The 22,477-nt window shown below is 36.7% G+C and overlaps 2 protein-coding genes across 3 annotated transcripts in view; one reads left to right on the plus strand and one right to left on the minus strand.

Annotated features, from left to right (window-relative positions):
• LOC118740936 overlaps positions 1-22,134 on the plus strand; it is a 53,463-nt gene extending 31,329 nt beyond the window's left edge. Inside the window, exons 2-13 of the mRNA XM_036472697.1 lie at positions 14,840-15,393; positions 15,480-15,828; positions 15,892-16,006; positions 16,071-16,342; positions 16,407-16,682; positions 16,755-16,972; positions 17,040-18,418; positions 18,491-18,644; positions 18,707-18,968; positions 19,032-19,178; positions 21,118-21,271; positions 21,392-22,134. Of these exons, the coding sequence (XP_036328590.1) occupies positions 14,840-15,393; positions 15,480-15,828; positions 15,892-16,006; positions 16,071-16,342; positions 16,407-16,682; positions 16,755-16,972; positions 17,040-18,418; positions 18,491-18,644; positions 18,707-18,968; positions 19,032-19,178; positions 21,118-21,271; positions 21,392-21,637 (4,126 nt within the window). The 3' untranslated portion in view covers positions 21,638-22,134. The remainder of the gene's footprint in view (positions 1-14,839; positions 15,394-15,479; positions 15,829-15,891; positions 16,007-16,070; positions 16,343-16,406; positions 16,683-16,754; positions 16,973-17,039; positions 18,419-18,490; positions 18,645-18,706; positions 18,969-19,031; positions 19,179-21,117; positions 21,272-21,391) is intronic.
• The window catches only part of LOC118740935, a 238,066-nt gene that overhangs the window by 179,271 nt on the left and 36,318 nt on the right, over positions 1-22,477 (minus strand). The gene's annotated exons all lie outside the window — the stretch shown is intronic.

Genomic DNA, 22,477 nt, shown 5'->3' on the forward strand with positions numbered 1-22,477 from the left:
AATTGCTAAAGAGCGATTTTTTAATAAAAATTGTAACTGTTACGGAACAAAGTGCGCTCGGGTATAAAAACGGCCATAAGGACCTTATAACTGAAAACTTTCTACAAACGCAATATCTTTTTTTGTTTTTTATTTTCTTCCAAAACTATGGCAATAAACAAAAATTAGCGACTAAATACTTTTTACAATTTTCTGACGTAATACTTAAGCGTTCAATTAACCAGCTTTTTATCAGCCGAAACCTAGAGACTTTCCAATTGATTAATTGATGTGGTATAGCAGCACTCTTTACTCAAATTACTTTATTTTGGTTATGCTATTTAGTTGCATGTTTGCCAATGTTTGTCACAGCCAACTAATCATCTACCAGCCAGCATGTCTACTTACCATTTTGGCTCACTTACCGCAGACACTGCTGCCACCATGTTGGCGATTTTAAATGAATTACTGCAAACATTTATTTTTAACTACGGACAACATGTAAATTATAGTGTAGTTTTTGCAATGAAATAAAAACATTAGTGGTTTAGGAGAAATATTCCAAACATACGTAGAAGTAAACTAATAGTTTTTTTGGCTCACAAACATATTGAAGCTAACATGTACATTTGTATGAATACTATTTAGTTTAACTAGTAATTCATAAAGTATATGTTAATATGCTGAGCCGCAAACGTTTGCTATTTCGGGCTAATTTGTAATATTTTAACATGAAAAAAGCTTTTTCCATGTACATACATATATAGTGTGTTCGACATTTCTATTTATACATATAGAAGAAAACGAGCAACACCTTGCTTGACATAAACTGCCAAAAAACAAAAAGACTTTTTAGCACCCTGAAACTGGCATTTTATTAAACCAAAATTGAATAGCCTCAATGTGATATTTTTCCACGCAATTAATATTTCAAAATCGAAAAACTGATTTTTTGTATTCGCTCCTTCCTAGTGTATATGCGAGTAACCATGAAAATGGTTTTGTATAGAATTGAAAGAAAGAAAATTATTAAAATTGAATACACATACATATTTATGTATGGCTATATAAATATATACATATACATATGTACATATCTATATCTGAATCAGATATTGGCTGTTTTCTTTAAAAAATTTAATTTTTGGTTAAAATTATTGCTATTTCGGCAAATCCGAATCGATCTGGAGACGATTTGCTTACAATGTGATGAGATGAGAAAATTGTGAACATAATTTAAAATGAATCCTCTTGTATACGATATTCATTAAATATAGCTAATTAGTTATGTACAAATCACCCGTTTTGTATTTAAATACATATCGTTGTTCACCCGCAATAACGACACAACGCGGTACTAAAAGAAATTTAGAAAGGATTAGAGACGTGTGCCACTATTCAGTGGTAAGGGTTTGTTTTAAAGTTTTGAGTTGTGTCGTTTTTGCAGAGCATCAGCGATATGTACATATGTATGTAGTTGGTGAGCGCTGCGCTATTGAAAGTGAAACCATATCTAATGCACAAAAAATATTAACACAAAACTAATTAATCACTAAACAAGCCAACAAATGTATAAGCCCTGGTAACTTGATTCCAATTACATACTCAGTGAAAATATTATAGAAAGAAATGTGTCGCACCGAAAATTTTTTCGAGGTTTATATAAAAAGTCAGCTGGCGTTTGCCTAGAAAAGTTACTAGCTACTTGGTATACAAAGCATTTTACTCGTATTTATGTACGTACTTATATGGAAATGTGTACATAAATGAGTCCAATTTTAATTTTTTTTTGCAATATGAGCGCCACCTCCCATTTCAAATTTTTTAAATACGCGTGTCAGGCTTCGGTTTAACTAATAAGGTGCGTATATTTGTAACACCCTTTGCACGCGTAATAGATACTCGTATGCGATTTGCTGAAATTCCACTACCAAAAAATGCTTGCGTAATCATTTGCACGGCGGAAATGAATTTTTTTAGTCTAAATCCGTTTAAAGCGGAAGCAGGTATGGTGGCGTCTTTGACTATAAATTATTTCATAAAATTTATGTGTTGATGCAAATACATGATCAGAATTAATTTTTGCACAAAATTTCTGAACAAGTTCTTTTGTGCTGCAATTTAAATGTTTTATATAATCTTTAAAAATGCTGCATTGTGAATTATAAATTTATGAAACCAATCATGCTTCCGTTCCGCGTATCTACTGCTTAAGTTTAGCCAAAGAAAGAGATTTTAATTCTTTGAATCTCAGTAATTGTAAAGTTAGACCTGAGGAGAGCCGATGATATATCGTATGTTTAAATCGTAAATGTCAGAGATCGTTCTTTTCGGCAATAATAAAGATTGCGACACAGCTCTGTTTTAAGTGTTTTATATACGATGAAAAACGGTCTAGATGGATCATCCTGTACATGTCATTCACAAAAAAAATGTTTAGTTTCGTTAAATTTCAAGAGCTTCTTTTTGAAAACGGACCTAAAATTTTTTAGTTTTCTCCTTAGATGACAAGATATAAGAAAAAATTAGACGAACATTCTATACTTCAAAATATATACAGTCAGTCATTAAAGTTTAGGTACAGCGAAATTTTTTATTATACCGGCAGTTATTTTTCAAATATTTTATTTTTCGCTAATTTTTTATAAAAATGTAGTTAATTCTACAACAAAAACCCCAAAATTTAGCCATATTATTATGAAAAATTGGCGATAAATTAAATATTTAAATAATAGTGACCCGTCTTGTAAAAAATTCGCTGTACCCAAACTTTATTGACTGACTGGAACTGTACCTTCAATCCTACCATGTAAAACGATTTTTTTTCGTTCAAATTTATTGCTTTTATTCTAGTGTTTTGTTGCCTCTAACCTTCGTAGTATTGTTTTCCTCAGCTCATGGCCCTAAGAAGCGGAAGTAGTGCACAAAATCCATCATTACAATAAGCAAAATCATATAATAACAGCTGTTGGCTGACCAATCACCAGCCGACAAAGACAAAGTGGTAAAAAATTTGTGATCCATGCGCAACCACCCACACTTCCTGTTTAATGTAAATACAAATTAATAATTATTACTTATGACTGACATAAGATTGTCAATTATAATTGACAGGCTGACATAATTTTTGATGAAATCAGTTTATTTATTTCATTCGCAAAATCAACAAGAACTGCTATCTTAATTATCCTTTTATTACAAAAGCTTACGAAGCTCAGAACCAAGGCGGATTTGTATGATTTTTAATGTTGAAAGAACAAATTTCTTTTGTTAAAACCTTTATTTGATGATTGATTGAATGAGTTGATTTTTATATATACTACTTTTTTTTAATTTCGATGTTTTAGTTCTTCTCACAAAAAAATCAAAATTTAAGAATCCGCTTTAATGACGTCAAAGCTTCAATAGCAATTCACAATTATTGTTATCTCACTACTTCAGCGATGCGTGGGCGCTTGCTTATTCGCGTTCGCTGCTTAAGTCTTTTGTATGCGCAAGCTCGCTGTAGGCCTGCTGCTTGCCATCAAAACATGTACTCAACGATGAGGTAAATAAGAAAGAACCAAAAAATGTGTGCTATTACCATTGCGCAAGCCCCCCTTTTCAGGTTTCGCTAATTTTTTTTTTTTGCTCACAGTTTTTCTCTAATGTTCACTTTAAATCACAGTCTATCATCAATATACAATAATTCTTCATCACGTTTCATTTGCTTGCCGCACGTTCGTTGTAACTTATTACGCATGACTGTTTATTATACCAACCAACAAACCAAGCATTCAACCAACGAACCAACTAACTAAGTGGCATATGCGCAAGGAAAGGTGTGCATTTAGCGAGCTACTCAATTTACGTTAGCTAGTCTACGTAGTATATAATTAAAGATATACACTTATTAATTTGTTTGTGTGTGTGTATGTGTATGTGTGTATGCCAGAGCAGCTACAGCATGCTTCCTATTTGGCGCGCATTCCGTCACTCATTAACACGTCGCTTGGCTTCAATTATAATTGGCTATTGGGAATTTTTGAATGAAATATCACTTTACACAATAGTCATTATAATACCTCCCCCTCCCGCAGTTGCTTATATAAAATTAGAAATATTTTTTATAGCATTTTGGTTTTCCGCAAATATGATGAATTGCCATTCGATATTGTCTTGGTTATGGTAAAACGAATGCAGTGATTTGTTGCGCCTATCAAAGTTGTATTAGGTATGCATGTGTACAAAATGTCTGCGTTAAAGGGGAAATTTATAATTACCTGGTTTCGACTTCATCTCGCTATGTGCAAACTACAGTGACTTAAACAAGAGTTCACTGATTGATTGCTGTTAAATATTCAGTGTTTTTCAAGTTAAAAATCTTTGTTATATTTTATCAAAAATATTGTTTATGCTCGTTGAAATCAATAACATAAAAATTAGTATTGAAAACACGTAGCAGCCGTCAACGAAAATATCTGTTTATTCAAGTTCTCAAAAATACCTTTCATTTGATATCCATATTAAGCTATTTTAGTCAAATTTTGTAGAATCGAATAGAAGTGGCAACCTTACATTAATATCTTCAGGGACAACACTTAGGTTAGATTGAGATGGCTAGAGGCGGTTAGGGCTCGATATAGTCTTTGGTGAAGATACTTGATGTTATGCAGTAGTCAGTACTTGAAGGTATCGGTATGGGCTCCCTTGTCCCTAAGATTTTCGAATTGCCTGCCGTACCATGAGTCCAGGAGCCTGCCTATCTAAGTCTTAAGGCTGCAATAGTGGCGGTTTACCCAGCTACAACACTTACTATGAAGGCAAAGCGTTGTCTAGGATCTCTTTTTTAGCACCCGTAAAAAGTAATACTGTATATTAGTTTCCTAAAGAGAAAAGTAAATAAATATGCGATTTTGAAAACAATTTCCATTTGATATGCATATTATGAAGTTTTCTTTAGTTTGTAACTAATTTCGAATAGGGCGATACTTTCAGAAATAACTCTTATCTCGATAATCTTAAAATGCTAAACTTTATCACAATAAAAAAATTTCAACAATATCATTAGAGCCGTTTCCGAAAAGCCTGTGGATATGTGTATATAAAAGAAGTGCTCGTCAAAGTTATAAGATAAGACAAAAAAATATATCTTTCCACACAAACACAAATTATAAAAATTTTAAATGCGTTTATCATGCCAAAAAAAAAAATTATTGCAAAAAAAAACACACAAGTCAAATTAAAATGCAAACACACAAAAGCTAATACTGCATATTACAAGACAACTGGTTTGACTACAGTATTAACAATGTTGCACATACACACATAGGTGGATGTAAACAAATATTTGACTGTATAATACAAGCATTTAAATATGTGCTGAAAAACTTTTAATTTTGTATATGAGCGCATAAGGCAAGCTATTGAATAACTTTTGTTGAAGTTTTTAAATTCTTAAAAAAAAAATTGCCTATAATCAAATGCAGCATCTTAAATAAACCTGTAAGCGAAAACATGCGCATGCGCACCGATGAATAGCTGCACAGTGCACACATAACGCTTATGTACGAATGAATGTGTGAGTTTGGGGGCTTAGCTGTCAAATGGAATGTTGAGGAAACTTCGATTTTCAGTGCTGAATTGGCAATTCTAGCGCTGACGACAAGGTTTTTCTACAAAAGGAGATAACAACTAAATAAATACAAAGGCGAGCAGATAAACAACTACAAAAATTAAAGATATATTTAACGCATGCAAAGGTTATAAAATTTGGTTCAAACATGTAACACGGTAGCACGTATAAATAAAGTAGCCATAATAGCAATATTAGGGTGGTCCAAAAAAACAGTAAAGTCAGAATTGTAGTGCTCTCACCCCTTAGGATTGTTTTATATCGAAAAAAACTATACCCCTATTTTATATGGGAAAAATAAAATTTTTCGTAGAAATGTTATAGAATTCTGGAAAATCAATATTTTTAGATCGGAGAACTCTGGTTCTCTTCAGGAGACTTTCAGTAATAATACCCAATTATTTATTTAACCATTTTTTAATACTAACGATTTTTTATTGGTGGTCCCATTGCATTTTTCGGGGTTTTTGTGGGCTTTTGGCGGACCTATAAGCTATAGTTGCGATGAAAAATTGGTTAAATAAACAATTTGGTACTATTATTGAGAATCTCCTGCAGATAAACAGAGTTTTCTAGTAGAAAAATATTGATTTTTAACTATTCTTTACCAAAGTTGTTTTTTTTTCATATAAAATACATGGAAAACTTTGGGCGGTTTGAGCGACCTCTAAATACATATTTTTTGATTTCAAATTAAAAAAAATAAGGGTATATTTTTTTCGGTATAGAACAGTCCTAGGGAGTGAGAGCTTAAAAATTTCGACTTTACTTTTTCACAAGCCGTTTTGGGACCACCCTAAGCAACATACTATGTACATATGTGTGTACGAGTATGGATTTAAGAAGTCGAAAGAAATAATGGAGATGCCTAAAACATATGGCTTTTTAAGTCACAAAGAGCATGAAAACAGACAAACAGAGAACTCAAAATAAAAACAGAAATGGAAAAATGTAACCAATAAACAAAAGTCAATACCGCATTGTTGATTTTCATGTGCCAAAGTAAATATTACGGCAAGGCAAAATAGCATGTTAGGCGAGGCGAAAAACTTAAGGCATATATAATACTTAAAGCTAAACGTAATGAACTACGCGGTTTTTGTGTGCCATGTTGCACAATATTACCCAATACTTATATGTACAGTAAGAGTCGAGGCGAGTGGAGGAGCATTTATCTGCGCTTAAACAACTTAAGGCAGTACCACTTTGGACGGTAATAAGACCAGCGCCTGCGCATACCTCAAAATATGTGTGCGCGTGTTTGCTGCTGCGACTGAGCAAAACGTAATGAATGCAGTTATGAAGCATATTTTCAGAAATAACTAGTCAAGTATGCTCATGGAAGATTTGTGCAAATGAATGTGGAAGTGTTAAGTAAATATTGAGTTGTATTTATGGCAGCAGAGAAAACGTAAATCTTACGTTGGTGCAGGAGTAAAAAATCGCTGATCTTCCTTGTGCTTTTCATTCACTTCAGTTAATTAAAAAAATTGATAAGTGCTAACGTAGGCTTGGTATTGGTTTTCAAGCGAAATTTTCTTTAAAGCAAGTAAATTGCTGACATCGAACCATGGTATAGAACTAAATATTCTTTCTAATATTATCTGACTCTAAACCGATTTTTACTACAACCCGGAAGAACTTTTCTGCATCTATGATAAATATATAACCTTGGCACCCCAATCCAAATCTGACTTGACAGTCACACAAAGTGTGCATAGACGTCTCTCCGATCAAAACTAAATCACGTCTCCGTGGTCAGGCCAATGCGGTATATCTGAGCGCTACAATAATCATGACCGGTAATGTGTCGTGCAGAAAAGCTGATGCTGGTTGGCTTTATTCAAAATTATTATTTGCTTTCTAGTGAAAGGATAGTCTAAGTGTTCTAAATGTCTGCTGAATTTATGCCATTGGCGATTGCAATTCTCTAAGCATACCAAATGAGCCCGTAAAATGGTCTCGGCTCCACAAAGAGAAATGATGACGAGACGCTACCTTCGGCTAAGTCTATGTAACGAATTATAAGGCTCGTACAGTTCGATCTTTGGTTTTCTTTGGTATTCTAGATCATGTTAAAATACACACAGGAGTTCCGTTCAATAATTCTCTGCCCCAAAGCGCATAAAGAGATATCTTTCAAGCGTAATTTTCCTTCGACCATAAAAGGCTCTGTTTTTAATAGCCAATAGCAGTCACGCTGGAATTTTTTGATAAGATTATTCAATTGATCTCCAACCTGGCAATTTTTAGTTTATAAAATCTCAAAGTAGTAACCCTATAATGTTTTGACAGGATGTACCTTGTTTTACCCTAATTCATCGCTATCATTGTTATCAGCGTAGTTTCGTCTGCTATGCTCGTAGGTGCTGAAGCTTGCGATGCAATGATGGCATTCTTGGGTCCAGGGCTCAGCCATCCGATGCTGGGCAACCAATTTAGGGTTTACCGTCAACGCAGATAAGGCAAGAACCAAGAAATAAAAGATTCCGCTCGGGCCTTGACCTTAGCTAGGTGCATTTTAGCGCAAAAAACCATGAAGAAATTGTTTAGAAACATTGTTTGCCTTATTCCTTCCAAGATTTTTTGCTTCACAGCCAACCTTGCTAGCGCGCTTTTTGGTAAAAATAAAGACTACATTTAGATACCTCTGACCCCTTAACTCCCAGTCAGGCCTTTTGAGTGTATAAATATTTGCATTTAAATAACTTTTAATTGTTTTAAATACTGCTCTGTTACCACCAACTTCAAATAAAAAACGCGCTTAAAATCGCCAACCTTGGAAAACTGAGAAATTACTCCTCTACATAAAATACAGATTTTTAAAAAACTTGGTTTCATCAACTCTGAGGAAAAAAATACTGAAAATTTTGTAAAGTATAATAATAAAAACACCGGTCGACAGTAAATTTTACACACAAAAAAATTCATATATTCGCGAAACTATGGATAAATTATAATAAAACTGAGTACTTGGTTTTTCTGTCTGACGTCAGGATTTTTATACCCGAGCGCACTTGTGCACAAGGGTATTATAACTTTGTTCACATAACGGTTGTTTGTAACAGGCAAAACGAATCGAGATAGATATAGACAAATGTATACATAAATGATCAGAATGAAAAGAGAAATTGATTAAGCGGTGACTGTCTGTCCGTCCGTCCGTCCGTCCGTCCGTCCGTCCGTCTGTGCACACGATAACTCGAGTAAAAATTGAGATATCTTAACGAAACTTGGTACGTGAACTTCTTTTGGGACGGATGGTATTGAAAATGGGCGAAATCGGATAATAACCACGCCTACCTCCCATATAACGGTAATTTTAAGAAATACGAAAACTGCGATATTTTAGTAACTACTGAAGATAATTCACTCAAAATTGATACTTACAATGAGTTTCAGACGAAAAATAAGAATATTATAAATTTTTGGAAAATGGGCGTAGCCACGCCCACTTATGGTTACATGTGTATATCTTGGTAACCGCTGCACCAATTTCTTCAAAACTTGGCACAGTTGTTGGCCTTAGTACAGCATACTAAATGGCTGAAAATTTTAAAAATCGGACAATAACCACGCCTACCTCCCATATAACGGTAATTTTCGATATTTTAGTAACTACTGAAGATAATTCACTCAAAATTGATATTTGCAATGAGTTTTAGACGAAAAATTAGAATATTACAAAATTTTGGCAAATGGGCGTAGCCACGCCCACTTATGGTTACATGTGTATATCTTGGTAACCGCTACACCAATTTCTTCCAAACTTGGCACAGTTGTTGGCCCTGGTACAGCATACCAACTGGCCGAAAATTTCTAAAATCGGACAATAACCACGCCCACATCCCATATAACGGTAATTTCGAGAAATACAAAATCTTCGATAAATGAGTAAATATTGAAGCTAATTTATTCAAAATTGATGATTGCAACAATTCTTTACCAAGAAATACGTTTATGACAAAATTTTGGAAAATGGGCGTAGCACCGCCCACTTGGGATCACATATATGTATCTCGCTAACCGTTCTAGCAATTTGTACCAAACTCGGTATTTTTTATTGTGCTTGCCACATAAAAGCAAACCGTTGAAAATTGTTGAAATCGGACTAAAATTGAGGCCGCTTTTCATATAACGGTAAATTTCAGATATGCTTGAAATTTCAATATTTCGAAATTTAAGGACGGTAATTTACTTAAAATGTATACACCCCGGCTTATCATGTAGCGGTAGCTTTCGGAAAGGTGGAAAACATATATTTAATACTTGCGCCGGGTATTTAATGTTCGGCTCCGCCCGAACTTAGAATTTCTTACTTGTTTTAAAGGACTTTGAAATTTAAAAAATATGATTACTTCAACAAATTATTTAAAAAACTCGATGCAATGAAGGATGACAAAAAGGGTATCGTATAACAGACAAAATTCTGTAGAATTATATCAGAACAAATTTTTTGGTGCATAAGGACGAATGGGTTTGGAAAATGTGCTTAAATATCCCTGAAAATTTGCAGTATTTTTTTTGTTTTGTTTTAAAAATTATTATTTGAGGGCTAATATACGCACGACGTCATTACGGAATTTCGTGCTGCAAACTTTAATAACTTAAAAAGATAAAATTTATTAAAAGCTCATTTTTAATACCTATTCGTCCTTGTAAACAAAAAACTTGATTAGCTTGAAATTCTACAGTTTTTTCGCTCTCATTTGGTACCCATATTTTATTTCTACATTGTACTGATTTGTGTAACTAATTTTTTGAATTAATCATATCTTTAAAATCTCAAAGTCCTTTGAAAAAAAATTTTCACGTCAGAAAAAAAATCTTGACGCAGTTTTACTATATTTCGCCCATCATTTCTTAAGTATATCGATTCTTTCGTGTGTTTTGATTTTTTTTTGTTTTTTTCACACGGTGTAATAGATTGGCGATTACACAATATGCTAGTGCTTGGCCGAGCTTATTCTCCGATTTGTGGCATGCGCCTTGATGTTGTCAAACAAAGGGGAGTGACCTACAGTTACGCCAACTCCTAACGGCGATGAGAAGCTGTTTTTCATGACAAAAGTACATTCGAAGGTTTGCATTTGTTCTTTTGTTTTGTGTATAGTCCGAAACTGGGTTCAATCTCAGCCCCTGCCTGCGGAATAGCAGTGCGCACTTCTAACCACTTCACCCCAGCGACCAATTTTAATATAAGGGAATAAATTGCAGCTCAACTACTTTACGATCTGGCAAGAGAGATGGTGTGGACAAAAACACACCACATGTGATTGGATATTAGTATAGCGAGCATACAAAGTTTCTGCTATGCCTTAAGGAAGACGTCACCGGGACAATATTTGGTTTACTAACAGAAAACTGAAATTGGCCTTTACATGCCTATAAGTAGGCTCTGACAAACGATATCATTTTCAGTAGAAGCAAGACTAAATAAGAAGACTGTACATAGAGCACACCTTCTGTGAGTTTAGTCTCCTAGAGAAAGCTTTTGTTACAAATCTGTGGGCAGCTGGCAAAGTAGAATATAACAAGATGTTCCAGTTCGCTAAGAAGACTGCGATGTTTCTCAGGATTGCTTCTGGCACTAGGGATTAGCTGTGTTATATGCTCTCTGTAACTAGCCACCATAATCTAACGTATTATTCATAAGAAACCTTCTGTGCTCCCTAGCTGAGCATAACTGTTCTAATGATATGTAATCGAAGTAAAAAGCATCCCATGGTAGTCCTAAAAATATTTTAATAATAGTTTTAGTACTAAATATAATCCGATACATAAACATTTATTAGAAAAGATATTTTCCTGGTGTCTTAAGTTTGTGAGATCACCAAACCTTTAAATTTTTTTGTCTCGACGTTGATGGCAAATCTTAAAGTATTCATGCGGTTTTAATTGTTAAGAATTGTTATCAGTAAGTGGAAAAAAAATTACAGAGACATATTTTTTCTGAAAATCCATACTTTTGTTCGTTCAACACTGAAGCTCAACAGATATCACAAATCCATAATAATTCCTTTAGATTTTGTATTTAATTTGCAGTTTACATGCCCTCAAGCAGTTTCTAATTTCAGCCAACACGATATGGCAATTTTTTCGGTTATAAAATTTCAAATAAACTCGAAATTTCCCACATTTTTACCTAACAGAAAATTGGCTTTGCTTATCGGAGTTTCCAATAAATTATGCATAGTGCAGCATCTTCTTTTAATGTATGGAAATTTTGCTAACAAGCGGAGTAACAAGTGCAGAAAAAATATATTTTGTTTATGTAAAAAACAATAAGAAGTATATGTGGGATACATATCTACATATTGTGCTGTATGCATAAAACCTTAGCAAATGCTTTTTCTTAAAATTTCAGAGCTTTTACTCGAATTGTTCAAATAAATTTAAGTGAAAGGTGTGAAATTTTAAGAAAAAGCAATTGTTTAGTTTTTATGCATACGGCCCATTAGCATTGATTATTGCTCATCTGATTTAAAGGGAAATTGGATAAACGAGTAACCTTAATGAATGCGTGACGACATGAGGGAATATTCAATGGCTATTACTTAATTATGTATACATAACTAATTATATATACAGTGTATATCTGGGTATAAACTTGAACTTGTATCAGACCTTTTCAGCGTCTACATACACGTTTTCTAAGATGCCCATTTATTAAAGGTTACTGACAACCAATTGAGTACTAAATAAAAAAATCTTAAATTTAGGTATAAACACATTTTTAAGGCATGAAAAATTCTGGTAAAGTGATATAAAAAACAATCGAATACGTAAAGAACATACCAGTTCATTAAAAAACCAAACAAGTTTTGCAAATATTGCCTGTTTTGCTCTTTAGCATTCTACAAATTAGCCTAAATTCGCACCAAAGCCGGATACTGTTTTAAACAACTGTTAAAAAATGCTTGCTGAGAAACCGTCATGAAGAGAAACAATAGAAAAATATGAATAAATAGCAAAACAAGAATTAAAAGTGAAAAATTTTAACCTAAAAATTAAACACATTTGAATATTTAATAAAATTAATGGCTTCACTCTGATTAAATGTTAGCGTGCACGTAAGCGAGTAAAATTTTTGCATAGTAAAAAAATAATTAATTCCACTATAACAAAAAGCATGAAAGCCACTTAATTTAAAAGAGAAAAGGGGCTTTGATAAAAATAAAGGTTCATTGAAAACTTAGTTCGTAGAAAGATGTACGACCCACGAAAGAAACATTTTGATGGTAGAGCCTATTAAAATCTTCAATGATTTTTATTACTTCAAATATCGATAATTCGTAACAAAAACGCTGAAAAGGTTATATGTTACTGATGAGGGCTTAAGTTAGGCTAGATTGCAGTTACAATCCCCGAATGAAGACAAGACTTTGAACCGTTTCCACAACTCCATCGATGAAACGCGGAGTGTAAGTCAACAAAGGTGTGATAGACAACTCAGGTCGGCCCTCTTTTAGAGTACTATTATGCCAAAAAATATAAACAAACGATTCAAAATTCATAAAATATTTTTTCAATTTGACTTTATAGGAGGGTTCTTCTGAGAGCAATGTTCAATCACATTTTGTTAAATACATTTTGTTCTCAACCATTCCTTAACACACTACATATTTTGTGTTTACAATTTATAACCAATCTCAAGAGTGGTTGTTAAATATTAAAAATCAAACAACATTTTTGAAACGAATAAAATGTGAATGCCCACTCAATTGATTTCATTATACAGCTATGTTGTGTTGCTCTCAAATGTGCTAATTATATCTTAAGTCGTACCAATTTACACATAAGGTATCCTCATAGAAGACCACCAATCTGAAACCTAGAAAGCGGAATACTGTTACGGTTATAATGTAAAAATCGACCGGCCCACAGTGGATCAGCAGTGCTCTAAGCGTCTCATAATTTAATTTTCCAAAAATATGAATTTTTGAGTTATTTGCATATATGTATGCAATACTTCTATATTGGTAGTAAGCTAACATCTCAATGTGTAAGCATTCCGAAATCAAAGCCAGACAGTCTAGTACTGTTTTTGTCAATGTATTGTGTACTTGAGTGCCGTTTTTGTAAATGTGTCGTGTACATGTTTATTTATAAACGTATGTGTTCCTTTTCTTTCGTACGTGTTTATTGATATATCTGTACTGTAGTGTTTTCGGACGGTACTAGCTCTTACTGCCAATATAGGAGTATTACATATATGGTTATTTGTGTGAAAATGATAAGAGTTCAGTAAAAATTTCATGCATTTAACTCGTTTGGTCTTATAAACAATTTGCTCAAAGTTAAAAAAAAAGATTATCTGAAAGCACAATTTTTGCTATATTTTACAATTTTCAACAATATCTATTATTGTTTAAAAATTTGGTCAGTTTGCATTTGCTGGAGAAACAAAATAAAAATTAAAAAATCGGCTTTCAAAGAACCGGGTTTTATAAAAAAAACTAACCGGTAACCGGTACAAAAGTATTTTGTTTTCTTATTTTTCACTACAATTTTAGCTGGTGGCGGACCAAAAAATACTTTTTTATTTTCCAAAAAACGGTTTTTGTAATTAATAGCCGGTATCCTGTGCAAAAAATAGACAAGGCTCAATTTGAACTTTACACTTCAGTAGACAATAAGAAACTAAGTATTTAGAAAACTTAGTTTTGTGGAAACGACCGAAATTTCCGAAAACCGTTGATTGCTCAAAAATGTTCAAAATCCCTTCTGGAGTTTTCATGGAATAACATTTTGAAAAATATTTCTCTCTTTTTTTAACGAGTGGAGCAAGACGTTTATTATTCGTGCGGAAATATCCTTTTTTAGATTCTATTTAAGTGAACCACAGTTTTTGCAATGAATCGAGCTACCAATATAAAATTTTAATTTAAATTTCAAGAGCCTTCTGTGCCGCAAGGGTTCAAGCAACTTTCTTATTACAACGCTCAAATCAGAGAGGTTACGTGTCACGGCCTTATATAAAGAGATACCAATGCTTTACATAGACATTTTAAGGTTACACATTTTTGCAGAAGGTTTTTCACAAGTGTTTCACAAGAAAAAACGGGATACTCGTAGGTTAAAGGTTGAGACCACTAATTTGGTGGGGTAGCTTCGACTCTGTGGTTTGGGATGAAGCCTAGATTTTATGCCTATAATTTGTTTAAAATATTCAAAAAAATAAACTGTAAAATACATAAAATCATACGATCTTAATTTCCTTCTTCTTCCTTTTTCTCCTTTCAGCTGCCTCCTTGCTGTGGCACACGCACTACGCACCCCAGATGACCTGCAAGCCAATGCTCAGACAGCACTTCGCTTCGAGCGTGCACGCTCATTGCAACCTTGCAATCAAACAGATACCGAAATCTGCCCACCGAGCAAGTATCGCCAACCGACCGGCGAATGTAATAACGTCTCGCATCGTAAATGGGGTGCACGCGGTGACGTACTGCTGCGTCTCATCACACCCGACTATGCTGATGGCATCAGCCAACCGCGCACATCGCATGGCACACACGCGCTACCCGATGCAAGCAGCATTATCGATCAGCTGCAAAATCATGTCGACGCCGAACTGCGGCATCAGCACATTACTGCTATGCTGCCCGCATGGGGACAATTCCTCGCCAATGACTTGTACGAAGTGAGTCAGGTGTCGACAAGCGCAAAGTGTTGCAATGAAAATGCCAACGCTAAGAATCCGGAAGAGCTAGAGCAATGCTATGTGCGACGTGGCGTCGATTGCAAGGAGTATAAGCGCTCAGCGCCTGGCTATGATGCGGAAGCGTGCGGAAAGCGTAAGTTGTGAAACTTATTTTTTTCTTTTTCCTACAGAGGAGAAATAAGTTGGTACTAAATTTTATACATTCTTCTGTGCTTTCAGGTCAACGCGAGCAAATGAATGTAGCCTCCTCGTATATCGATGGTTCTGGTCTGTATGGCGCTACCGCTAGGGATATGCAGGACTTGCGCACCTACATTAGTGGTGGCGTCAAAGTTGGTTCATGCAAATATTGTCAGCTGACCAGCGCTACTGGGGCACTGCATCGTGCTCTGCTGCAGGAACACAACAATATTGGCGAGCAGTTGGCACATCTAAACGCCGATTGGTCGGAAGAGGATGTGTTCTTAGAGGCGCGACGCATTGTGACTGCACAAATTCAACATATTACCTACAGTGAATTCTTGCCGTTGGTTTTGGGTCAGGAGACAACTGCCAAAGATGGCTTGAAGTAAGTTTTTAACTTATTAGTTGAAGTTAGTTTTTAACTTACATGCATCTCTTCTCTTCGCAGACTCACTGCCGAAAAGCACTCATCGAACTACTCGAGCACCAATCATGCTGGCGTTTATAATGAAGTCGCAAATAGCGCCTTCGCCGCTTTCCTCACCATGTATCCACCAGAGATGGTTAGTTGCCTGACTATTCTTACCTCCTCCTTACGAACTAACTTCTTCATAAATTTCTCTGTAGATCTCGCATTCCATGTCCGCCACTCAGTTGCTTTCAGTGGCTGCGCTGCAGAAGTCTCTTATCCCCGCGATCAAGAATGAGGACGGTTGGACCGAAGTCGCTTTAGCCATACACCGTGGTCGTGATCATGGCATTCCTTCCTACCGCCATGCTTTGGATTTGTGCCAGGGACAATACTCAGCATCGGACTCGGCGAATATTACCTTCGAAACGTTGGCTAAAATTTCGAATATTCCAGAGGAGCACATCACCAGTTTGCGAGACATCTACCAGTAAGTGCTGTCAACTCACAAATGGAAACTTTCTTCTCATCCCTTGTTTCAATCGCATTTTTAGAAGTGCCGATGATGTGGATTTGTTGGTGGGCGCTCTGCTCGAGGACCCCGCCGTTGGCGCGCTATTCGGTCCCACCATTATCTGTCTACTTACACGTCAATTCGAGCTGTTGAAGAAGTCTGATCGTTTCTGGTATGAAAACGATATTCCTCCTTCATCATTTACTTTGAAACAGCTGAAAAGCATCAGACAAACTACGCTTGCTGGCCTACTCTGCACCTCAAATCAGGTGGAGAAGGTACAATCGAAGGCTTTCATACGCGAAGATAACTTCTTGTGAGTCCTTTACAGAGTTTCCGAGGTGGCTTTTATATTAACTTGCACCAAAATTTTCTCTAACACATTTAGAAACTCCGTACTCGACTGCGACCAAATCGCCACATTAGATCTGCGTCCATGGCGATCAAGTACCGAAGTAGATGAGATGCATGAACACGTCGAAATGGAGCCTGAAGTGAAAGAGACAATCAGCGAAATCAATATTGAACTTTTGGAAGCTGCCGTAGAACGCGCAAAGGTAGAACTAGAGGAACGCAAACGTTTCGAATATGAGTCCTGGCTAGCGCGTAAGTTTCCGGCTTTTTAACTGAGATAACTATATTCTCACAATACCCCCATCTCCTCTCTTCCCAGATGGCGGCATCAGCGCCAGGTCACCCGATGGTGTGGCCGCCTCCTTCAGCAAGGCTAACCGCAATGCGCTCGCGCTCGCCAACTCTTCGCTCATGTTCGAATTGACTTCGAACGAAATTTTGAATACACTCAACTCCATTAATCGTCGCAAACGTCAAACTTTTGACAGCAACTTCAATCGCAATGAACTTTCAGAAACTCTACAAACAATCGACATTAATGCTATACTTGGCGGCACCACCCAGAAAGTCAGCAGCGATTGCGATGATCCACCAATTTCGTGCGATACCTCTTCACCCTTCCGCAGCGTCACCGGTTACTGTAATAATTTACGCAACCCGAACTGGGGCAAGTCGTTGACCACATTCTCGCGTCTGCTGCCCTCCCAATATGACGATGGCATCTCCAAGGTACGTTTACTCTCGGTCACCGGTAGCCTCCTTCCGAATCCACGCGCCATCTCGACTGTCATTCATCCGGATATCTCCAACTTGCACACGCGCTACTCCCTCATGGTCATGCAGTTTGCTCAAATACTCGATCACGATCTTACAATGACTCCCATCCATAAAGGTTTCCATGAATCCATACCCAGCTGTCGTCCTTGCAATTCACCACAAACTGTGCATCCTGAGTGCAATCCATTCCCGGTGCCACCGGGCGATTACTTCTTCCCCGAAGTTAATGTGACGAGCGGTGAACGTTTTTGCTTCCCGTCGATGAGATCGCTGCCCGGTCAATTGGCTTTGGGTCCACGTGAGCAGGTCAATCAGAATACGCACTTCTTGGATGCCTCTATGGTCTATGGTGAGAACCATTGTGTGGTTAATAAGCTGCGCGGTTTTGGCGGTCGCTTGAACTCCACCATCCGTTCGTTTGGCAAGGAATTGCTGCCACAATCCAATTTGCATCCCGAGTGCAAATCGCGCAATGGCCTCTGTTATATTGCTGGTGATGAACGCGCTTCCGAACAGCCAGGTCTCACTGCTCTCCATACCATCTTCATGCGTGAACACAACCGCATTGTCGAAGAACTACGTGGCGTGAATCCACACTGGAATAGCGATCAATTGTTCTTCCACGCGCGTCGCATACTCACCGCCGAGTGGCAGCATATGGTGTTCAATGAGTTCTTGCCCCGCGTGCTCAGTTGGAACGCTGTGAATTTGTATGGCTTGAAATTACTGCCTCAAGGCTACTACAAGGACTACAATCCCTCATGCAGTCCGATTATTTTCAATGAATTCGCTGCTGCCGCCTTCCGTATTGGCCATTCACTGCTGCGTCCACACATACCACGCTTGAGTGTGAACCACCAACCTGTCGACCCACCACTGCTGTTGCGCGATGGTTTCTTCCGCATGGATGCAATGCTGCAGGTGAGCTCGATCGCAAAAAATGGATTGTCGTGATGCAAGTGCATTAATAACAAACGCTTTTTTTCTCGACAGCCCGGCATCATTGACGAAATTTCGCGTGGTCTAGTCGCCACTCCCATGGAAACTTTGGATCAGTTCATTACCGGCGAAGTTACTAATCACTTGTTCGAAGACCGAAAGATTCCCTTCTCCGGCATTGATCTTATCGCGCTCAATATTCAGAGAGGTTAATTGTCAAATAACACAAATCATTTCCATACTAAATATATCTATTTCGAATATATTCAGCACGTGATCATGGCATTCCCAGCTACAACAACTATCGCGCTCTTTGCAATCTGAAACGTGCCGCTACCTGGAGCGATCTTAGTCGCGAAATGCCAAATGAAGTTATTAATCGTTTCAAGAAAATCTATGCTTCCGTCGATGATATTGATCTCTTCCCTGGCGCTATGACCGAACGTCCGTTGCAAGGTGGTTTGGTTGGTCCTACATTGGCTTGCATTATTGGCATACAATTCCGCCAACTGCGCAAATGTGATCGTTTCTGGTGAGTTCAGATAGATGCTTGATTGGAAATCAAGATTAAGGAAATGTCTTTCCATTCTCTCAGGTATGAAAACGCTAATTCTGAAGTACGTTTCACCGAGGCACAACTTGCTGAAATTCGTAAGGTGACATTGGCGAAATTCATTTGCGAAAACTTGGAGATTCCTGGCGATATGCAACGTGCTGCTCTCGATCTGCCCAGTAACTTCCTGTGAGTAAACCAACGTACAATTTTCTTAAATTTATGTTATACAGAGGTGTCTAAATCGATACTAAGTTCAGGTTAACGTGGTAGGTGCCGAAGCTGAAATTAATTATTCTAACTCATTGTCCTCTTCACGTAAAACAAATCTGACCTATCTGAATGATCTCAAGTTAAAAAGCAGTCGATGTCCAGATACTCATTTAAAAGAAAAGAAAATCCCGAAATATCCCAAACATCACGAAATAATTTCGAGAATCCCAAAAATCCAGAAAATGTCGAAGTAGTCCTAAAAATCAAGGAATAGTGACGTGAATACCGAAAATTCCGAGATAGTCCCGAAAATTCCGAAATAGTCTTGAAAATCCCGAGATAGTCCCGAAAACCACGATATAGTTCAGAAAATCCCTAAATACTTTTGAGAATATCGAAATAGTCCCGAATTTTCGAAATAGTCTTGAAAACCCTAATAAAATCCATAAACTTCCGAAGAGGCCTCGAAAATCCCGAAATAGTTCCGAGAATCTCAAAAATCCGAAATTCTCCGGAAAATCTCGAAGTAGTCCCAAAAATGATGATATAGTCCAAAGAATCCCGGAAATCATGAAATGGTTCCGAGAATCTCGAAAGGCCCGAAAATCCGGAAATAGTCTTGAAAATTCCAAAGTAGTCCCGAGAATACAGGAAATCCCGATTAGAAAGTGTAAGACCATTTTAGGCACTCCTCTCCCTACTAGAGATAAGTGAACGTAAAGCAGTAGTTGCAAGAAGGCACCGGAGAACTCCAATACGAATGAGTTTAAGCTTGACGCAAGGATTGGTGGAGAAATGTTTTTGAGGAAGTTTTCCATCTATCTCCAAATTAGGCTACCTGGTCATTGTAACTTTTCTTCCAGGCAGAGGTAGTTGCGGAAGTAATCGATTGGCTAACCAATTGCGTGGCGTCGACAAGGAAGCTTAGCAACTGCTTTGATAGTCAAGTGGAAAACAGAGCTTAGGCCTCATTCACGGTGCGCTCAAAGCATGGGAAGGAATTTCTGACTTCTCTTTCAATTGCTTCTGACTACTTTCTAGTCCGACTTAGATGGAGCGGATGAATTGGTCTCACCGGTAAAAGTGATGGTGGGAGCATTTTTGGATTAATGCAGACTGCGTTGGAGCAGGTCTTCCTTGCGTCTGCTTGGCAAAAGCTAAGTAAAAACTACGCATTGGGGCTAAATGTCATACCAGATCCTCATAAGGCTTAGCTGACGATAAGGTGAAAGCATGTCAACACTTAATCTTAAGGTTCCCAGCTTTTGCGAGGCTGTATCTTGTTCTTGGATTGTTCTTTTTAATTCAGCCTTAGGACCTTTCGGAATTATATAGAGAAGCAAAGCGAATGGGTTTGGTGGTGAACGAGGACAAAACTAAGTACTTATATCCTGTCATCCGGCAAACAGTCAGAGCATAAGCGCCTTGGCACTCACGTTCTTGTTGATAGTCTATCGCTACTGGAGAATTTACAAGCGTACAGAATTGATGGGTGTACAATAGGGTGGTCCGAAAATGCATACGCTAAAGTAAAGTCAGAATTTTAATGCTCTCACCATATAGGATTGTTCTATATTGAAAAAAACTATACCACTGTTTTTTTTTATATTGGAATCAAAAAATATTTACAGGTCGCTCAAAGCGCTCAAAGCTTTCCATGTATTTTATATGTGAAAAAAACAAGTTTTCGTAGAAATATTATGGTAAAGTATTAACCGATTAAAAAAAATGTATTTTCGTATTTTGCAATTCTGAGGGGTAGCCGGAAAAAAAAAATTTGTCACACCCTAATATGTATATTAGGAGTAAAAAAGGTAAACGATAAACACCACCTTTTTCATTAAAAATTTCTTCTGTTAAGAATTTATTTTAATTTTACAACTTCTGTCTTTTTCTTCTCCTTCTCTCATTCCAGCAATCCACGTGTGCCCTGCTCTTCCATGCCGCAAATCGATCTAAGTCTGTGGCGTGAAAATGTGCAAGGCTGTCAGATAGGCAATAGACATGTGCGCGTTGGTGAATCCGCATTCCCATCACCCTGTACCAGCTGTGTGTGCTCAGCCGAAGGCGTAAGTTGAAAAATTAACCAACAAATTTTAATTTCAGCCAATGTATGTATGTAAATAAATTAATTAATAAATAAATAATTAATAAATTAATTAATAAATCACCCTCTTTTATCCTCACAGCCACAATGCGCCTCGCTACGCATTACCGATTGCGGCCAACTGATTCGTCAATGGCCCAAAGACGCCATTCTACGTGATGAAGTATGCAACTCACAGTGTGGCATCTATTTGAATGGCAACGGCAATGGCGGCAACTTTGCGCAGGCGCGTCAAGCCTCAGTACAAGCACCGGTGCGTGTGCAACGTTCACGACCACAAAATATCTTCAAATTCCCCGATTTAACACCGTTCATAGCGTCTTTGTAGATGCACAGCAGAAGATGATATCAGCAAGGAAACCTACATATACATACATACATACTATATAGAGGAATAGCAGAAAATGTCAGAAAGTCAAACACTTTTTGATAGACGCTATTTAGTGTATTAAGTTAAGATAAAATAAAATAAAAAATTCACAGAAATTCAGCAAAAAAGGAAGGCACGGAGTATTTAAGTGCAATGATGCCTCTGTGTGCTATCAACAGCCTAGACTTTGTTATATGTATTTACTTAGCTGTAAAAAAGCACTTAACCGAAATATTTTGCATGCGACTTAAGTATAGCAAGGTGCTCGTCCTGACACACCAACGCAGTTTCGTGGCTTAATTTTTTACTTTTATTTACTTATGGACATAAGTACTTTTTCTATACAAGCGACTACTTTTGAGCTCTCACTAATGGAGAGAGTACAATGATAAGTGGTTAAACAAATGAAAAGCTAATAAAAAAAAGAAACATAAAAGAAATACGCAGTAATAAAATAATACAGTACAAGAGAGTGGAAATAAAAAAACCTCAAAGACTTATGCACTTCTAGCATGTAAACGAATAATACATAAGTGTATGTGAATAATCCGCTGATATGTATTAGTACTTACTAAACTTTCAGTTTATTTGTAATAAATATTCTCGCTCTCAAGGGAGCCCTCCCTTTAAGCCTTCCACAGAACTTTTCGAAAATTATTATTTTTTTTTTTGATTACCCAAACTGCTTGCTATCCTCTTATCTAATACTGTATATGCAGTACTTTTAGCTAAATTTATTTTAATAAAATACTTGTACTTAGTTGTAGAATTCTTGACTTACCTTGCATTTCCTTTTTT

This window comes from Rhagoletis pomonella, unplaced genomic scaffold, assembly GCF_013731165.1.
Source record: "Rhagoletis pomonella isolate Grant_MI unplaced genomic scaffold, Rhpom_1.0 Rhpom_scaffold_00006, whole genome shotgun sequence".
NCBI classification, from domain to species: domain Eukaryota; kingdom Metazoa; phylum Arthropoda; class Insecta; order Diptera; family Tephritidae; genus Rhagoletis; species Rhagoletis pomonella.